Genomic DNA, 6486 nt, shown 5'->3' on the forward strand with positions numbered 1-6486 from the left:
AGAGAGAGAGAGAGAGAGGGAAATATAGTCCCAGGGTAAAAGGAGAGCAGCGAGAAGTGAGGTGCGCGCTTGCCAGACAGCGCTCACCACAAAGACTGTGTTGTGTTGGCAGAAGCCTCAGTACTTACACTTTGTCCAGCGGGTCCTGGGGGTCCGGGCAGACCAGGCTCTCCGTTGCCTCCCTGGTTGGGAACAAAACAGATTGCGGTGAATGTTTAAGTCAAAAAGACATATTTGGCTAAAGTCAAAGATATTATCGGCTTAAGTCTGATATATTATCGTTTTAAGTCAAAGGCGTTATCTAAAGACAATATGAAAACTAATCATTCAATTCAAGTTCCTCATGAGGATTTGAACCACGATTGTATGCAACCCCCACTGTCAAATGTGATATCTCCTGAACTACAGACTCGCACTTTGAGGGGAAAAAATGTTGCCATGAATCTTTTAGTTAACGACTTTTTTTTCAGCAATCATGTAAACGTGGTTAGTATTCAACCCGAGTTCCCCTTATGTGATATTGTCGCTTTGCAAAGTGCCGTAAAATACTTCGTAAAATCATAATGAGACGAAGTGACGACTCACCTGGGGTCCGGGGAGTCCTTGACCACCGGGACGTCCGGGCCATCCCTTATCTCCCTTGGCGCCGTTCTTTCCGCGACGTCCAGTCTCTCCTTGGGGTCCTTGCACACCCTGTCAAATGACAAACACAGCACAGAATACAGGACTAGTCGAAGAGCACAGCCAATGGGCGGTGGAGAATTGCATGGAGATAGAGAGAGAGAGAGAGATATATATATATATAGAGAGAGAGAGAGAGAGAGGAAGAGAGAGAGAGAGAGAGAGTGAGAGAGAGAGAGAGAGAGAGAAACCGAGAGAGAGAAAGGTAAAGAGAGGAAGAAAGACGAAAAAAGAGAGAAATAAACAGAGAGAATGAGAACTACATGAGAGAAAAGAGAATGAGAGAAAAGAGAAGGGGAGAAGGAGAAAAGGGAGAATGAGGTAGGGAGAGAGAGACAGACAGACAGACAGACAGACAGACAGAGAGAGAGAGAGAGAGAGAGAGAGAGAGAGAGAGAGAGAGAGAGAAAGAGAGAGAGAGAGAGAGAGAGAAAGGGAGAGAAAGAGAAAATATAAGAAAGAGAGAGAGGGAGAAAGTGCGAGATAAAGAGAGACAGAAACACAAATACAGAAAGAGACAGAGAGACAGAGACAGAGACAGAGACAGAGAGAAACAGAGACAGAAAAAGAGAGAGAAGCGTGAAAGATAGAGAGAGACAGAGAGAGGCAGATAAAACAAAGGCAGAAAGGAAAATAAGAGAGAAAATAATAGATATGCAGAGAGAGAGGAAATGAAAGAGGGAGAGAGAGAGAGAGAGAGAGAGAGAGAGAGAGAGAGAGAGAGAGAGAGAGAGAGAGAGAGAGAGAAAGTGAGAGAGAGAGAGGGGGGAGGGAGGGAGGGAGGGAGGGAGAGAAAACCCCAAAAAAAATACTTACGGCGGCTCCAACACTTCCGGTAAGTCCAGCGGGTCCTGGGGAACCACGGTCACCCTAGACAGGGAGACCAAAAACAATCCAATTAGGTCAGACCAAATCAAAGTTTCCTAACTTACATTTTTTTATAAGAAGAATTGAATGAAAGGGGTGGAGGGAAGAAACAGGAAAAGTTGATTCTAACAGCAACAAAAGCTTAGTGTATTTGCTAATAACTCACAAAAGTATTTTTAGAATATCCCTATGAAATCAATTATGTGGGGGGGAAAACCAGCTATACGTCATTTAAAACTGTATTGTTAGAACATTAAATCAAGTTACAAACAAGCGAAGTCTGTAAAAGTTTTAAATAGGACAAGTCGTGGTGGGATTAGTAAATTGCTGCTATTCTTTACGCCTTAAAACAGTCATTCTAATAATTCCTGGCATAGAAAGAGTTAAAAGCCTATTTTACCCGACTGTAATTAGGCTCTCTGTAAACTATAACACAAGAAAATGTTCTAGACATAATGTTTTATCACGTGACTACTCACTCTCTCGCCTCTCTCTCCCTGGGCTCCAGCGGGTCCGGTAGCTCCGGGGCCTCCTGGGGCACCGACAGCTCCTGGTGGTCCTGGGGGTCCAGAGCGTCCACGAGATCCCTTCTCGCCAGCTCTTCCCTGCACTCCAGCAGCGCCGTTGAGTCCTCTCTCGCCCTGGGGGTGTGAGGGGTTAAAGGACACGTGAAATCTTTTGTAATCTCTTGGTACACAGGTACATTTGTAGCAGGGGGGGGGTGGTTAAAGAACGCTTGAAATCCGCTGTTAACTCTGGGGGTAACGAAGGCTATTCCACGTTTGAACTCAGCCAATAATTGTGTCATTCAATGTTTTAACATCATTAACTTAGGTAGAAATCTACTCAGATGTCTTATAATACTTGTATTTTTCAACTCTTGGTATATTGAAGGATGTGTGTACGTAGCAAATTTAGTTATCCATTTTTTTTCAGCATCTCAAATTTTTCTATAAATCCACATAAACTCACTCCAATTTTACATATTTGTAGAAAATAGTGAACATCAAACTGAGTAGAAAAGAATGGTTCATACCATAAGCATAAACTTTAAACACATTGTCATTAATTGGGATTTGCTGGAGTTTGTTATCTTGTTGCCCTGTACTTTATAATGATAATAATAATAATAATAATAATGTCAATGTCAATAACTCACGGGGTATCCGGGCTCTCCTGGGAATCCAGCGGGTCCAGCAGATCCTGGGGCTCCTGGGGGTCCGACGGGTCCATCGCTTCCGTCTCTTCCAGAGACTCCGGGCTCACCCTGTGGTGGAGTTAGGTGGAGTTAGGTGGAGTTAGGTGGAGTTAGGTGGAGTTAGGTGGAGTTAGAGTTGGACGGCGTTTGAACGAGTTGAGGCTTGAGTTCCAAGTCATTCAAAGCCAGCAGCGCAGATTTAATGCATGAAACCTTTGTCCTAAACAGTTACATTTTTGACAAGTAAAAAAATTGTTGTTTCTCTCCTTCCTTCAAAGTAGTATTTGTCACTAGTAGCATTCAGGCGGTTTTGGAACAGTCATTGCGAAAGCTGAATTGTGTGTTTTGCTTATGTTTTTTAAAAATCAAGTTTAGGATAAAGAAAATAGAATTTAAAAATCTGTATGAAGAACGAAATTATGTTTCTTTTTTAACGTTCCCTAAAACAGAGTGTCTTCAAGCGGTGCCAAATGATTAGAATGCGCGTCTCCAATGAGATGATAATAGATAGATTCTAGTAGACACAAGTCCTTGGCTACTCACCATCTCTCCGACGGGTCCAGCGGGTCCTGGCTCTCCTTGGGCACCAGAGAATCCTGGGGAACCTCTCTCTCCTTGGGGTCCGACGGGGCCGGAAGGTCCAGAGGGTCCCTGGGGGTACACAGTGGATAGATCAGGGTCTTTCGTGTACATAGTTGGGTAAACATGGGCATGCAAACAGCCTCAATCGCTTGCTCTCTCTCTTTCTATCTCTCTCTTCTCTTTCTCTCTCTCTTTCTCTCTCTCTCTCTCTCTCTCTCTCTCTCTCTCTCTCTCTTTTCTCTCTCTTTCTCTCTCTGTGCTTGTCTCTCTTTTTCTATCTATCAATCTATTCATCTCTCTCTCCCTCCCTCTCCCCCCTTCTCTCTCTCTCTCTCTCTCTCTCTCTTTCTCTCTCTCTCTTTTCTCTCTCTTTCTCTCTCTGTGATTGTCTCTCTTTTTCTATCTATCTATCTATCTATCTATCTATCTATCTATCTATCTATCTATCTATCTCTTTGCTTCCCCTTTTTCCTCTTTCTCTCACTCTCTCCTTTTCTCTACCTCTATCTATCTCACCCTGTTCCTTTTTTCCCTCTCTCCTATAAACCCAAACAGTAGTATTTATAGCATCAATAAGTATGGCAATTTATAGCGTCACTGATCACTTACGGGGAGTCCAGAGCTTCCTCTCTCTCCTGGAAGTCCATCGTTTCCTGGGGCTCCTGGGCGACCATCCTCACCGGAAGGTCCTGGGGGTCCGGTCTGTCCTGGAGATCCCTGGAAAGAAATAGAATCGTCTGGTCAGAACACAGTCACGTGGCATGGTCATCTGCATGTTCCATTGTTTTGAAAAGAAAGCATGTTTTGGCGACAGTTGGGCACTGTATGGATGGTGTGCTCCTTTTCGTTGAGGCGTTTCTATTTCTTGAAATCGAAGATTCTTGAGGTACCATTCCACCCATTACAGACAGATCAGAAACACCACGCATTTTCATGTTGCTTCGTACGCATGTTATTATCCGCCCTTTTAAGCATTAGATCAGTTGTTTTAGTTGTTTTATAAAGAAATCAATATCTATAAAATTGGTTTCAATAACAGAAGTGAGCTTCTTTCTTTAATACATATAGAAGTGTGTCTTTAAGCAATGTCGAATGACCTGAAAGCTCGTCGTCAAAGAGTTAACAATGGGTCACTTACTCTCTCTCCCTGGGCGCCAGAGGGTCCTGGGCTTCCAGCAGATCCTTGGGGTCCTGGCAGTCCCTGGGGTCCAGAAAGTCCTGGTTGTCCGGGCTGTCCAGCCTCTCCGGGGGCACCTGGCTCTCCATCGTTACCCTTGGGTCCATCGCTTCCTGGGCGACCCTGCACAGTTAGGAGAACAGAGAACGTTTACTGTGAGTTTGCTTGAATTTTTCAACTTACATAAATTATGATTTGATTTTTTTTTCATCCAGTTTTATTACAAAGAAACCGTCTTTTAATGCTGTGCACATGACGTGTTAGCAATAGTCAACTCAAGGTTTGCGCAAATGTTCGGTTTGTGGATGCCAGACTGTGCGTTGTTACTTTTTACAGATAGAATGTGTTTCCTCCGAAGAGACAGGTAAATATTTTGCTTTACATTCGCACTTAGGAACGAGCATAGAGATACAACACGGGCTAAGTCTACTTACATCCTCTCCAGCAGGTCCGGGCTCGCCGGCGTATCCACGGGGTCCAGTGTCTCCCTGGGAGAGAAAGAGAAAGCATGTATTAGAGAAACCAGGTGAGTAAACGTGTTCGTTCGACTCCTATTTTCAGAAAAAAGCTTGTTTTAAAAACCACACACACATACACATACACGCACATACAGATACATTATACATACATATTTTGCAAGCACACGAATAGAATTATATTCAATATCTCTCACTCACTCTCTCAGTTGCTATCTGTCTATCTGTCCGTCTCTCGTTCTCTCTCTTTCTCTCTCTCTCTCTCTCTCTCTCTCTCTCTCTCTCTCTCTTTTTTTTTTTTCTCTCTCGCCACACAAGCACAAAAGCAAACACACAAAAACACAAAGGTAGACTCACTCTAGGTCCAGCACGTCCATCCTCTCCTTGGCCTCCAGCCTCTCCGGGAACTCCCTGCACAAGGACGGAAGTAGAATTTCATAATAAATGAAATGTAATGATAATACCTTCAACAAGTGTGTGGCGTATCAGAACTGACCATTTCAATTGATAAAAATCACTTTTACAAAAAAGGGGAATGGTCTAGAAATGTCGTTTTGCCGTTAGATATTCTTTGTCTTGGACAAATTGTTTGACAAATAATATTCTCAAACAATTAAAATTGTAACAGTAGCAAGCCACCTTTTTCCCTTTTCTACTGGCCTCTGTGGAGAAACCTCACGCACAGAGAAGGGCGGAAGTCAAATATTTCCCATTATTTTGAAAAACAAGCTCAAATGTTTTACTTTTTCTTGGGGAAAAATCAATTTAATATTTAACTTCTTTTTCTTGGAATAGGATATTATTTAACGCTTTCGTGGAAACACTATCAAATAGTTCACCTCTTATCCTTGGAAAAGAATTAAACAAAATCAAACAACCAGCTTCTTTTTCTTGGAAAACAAAATCAACAACCCGGATCACGAGTGGCTAACCTGAGGTCCGGCGGGTCCAGCGGGTCCTGGGGGTCCGGCGTTTCCGTCTCTTCCTGGGGCTCCTGGGGCTCCAGCCTCTCCGGGGGCTCCGGGGGGTCCGGGCTCTCCGCGCTCGCTGGCGGCTCCAGATTGTCCACTAGGTCCTGGGGGTCCCTCGGGACCGGACTCTCCTGGGGGTCCCATCTCTCCGTCACGTCCAGACTCTCCTACGGGTCCCTACAAAATGGAAAAACGAATAAACGTATTGTAGGTAAACGACAGAGAGACGTCTCTTTCTTCCCGCGACACCCAAAAGGGTGTAAGCGGCAGGATAAACGTAAAAGTAAGTAGTTAATCGGGGTAAAGTATTATTGAAAACGCTAGAAATAATGTTTTGTAGGAAACGCGAAAAACTGTTAATGAAAACGTTTGAAATAATGTATTGTGGAAAATACAAAAAAAGGTTAAGATGTATAGCTAGAAAGACAGAAACACGGAAATATCGTATTAAGGAAGAGTGAAGAAAGTTTATTTAAGTAAATATTTCTGGACCAGACACGTTTGTTGGTTGTGTTTTGTTTGGGGGCGGGTGGG

The 6486-nt window shown here is 43.6% G+C and overlaps 1 protein-coding gene across 1 annotated transcript in view; it reads right to left on the reverse strand.

Annotated features, from left to right (window-relative positions):
- Nucleotides 1-6486, reverse strand: part of LOC101847807 (collagen alpha-1(I) chain) — a gene marked incomplete in the record, with an annotated part of 33546 nt that overhangs the window by 6344 nt on the left and 20716 nt on the right. The window contains 10 exon segments of the mRNA XM_013080055.2: nt 586-693; nt 1498-1551; nt 2028-2189; nt 2708-2815; nt 3290-3397; nt 3938-4045; nt 4467-4628; nt 4940-4993; nt 5339-5392; nt 5914-6129. Of these exon segments, the coding sequence (XP_012935509.1) occupies nt 586-693; nt 1498-1551; nt 2028-2189; nt 2708-2815; nt 3290-3397; nt 3938-4045; nt 4467-4628; nt 4940-4993; nt 5339-5392; nt 5914-6129 (1134 nt within the window).

This window comes from Aplysia californica, unplaced genomic scaffold (assembly GCF_000002075.1).
Source record: "Aplysia californica isolate F4 #8 unplaced genomic scaffold, AplCal3.0 scaffold00073, whole genome shotgun sequence".
In the NCBI taxonomy this organism is placed as follows: Eukaryota; Metazoa; Mollusca; class Gastropoda; order Aplysiida; family Aplysiidae; genus Aplysia; species Aplysia californica.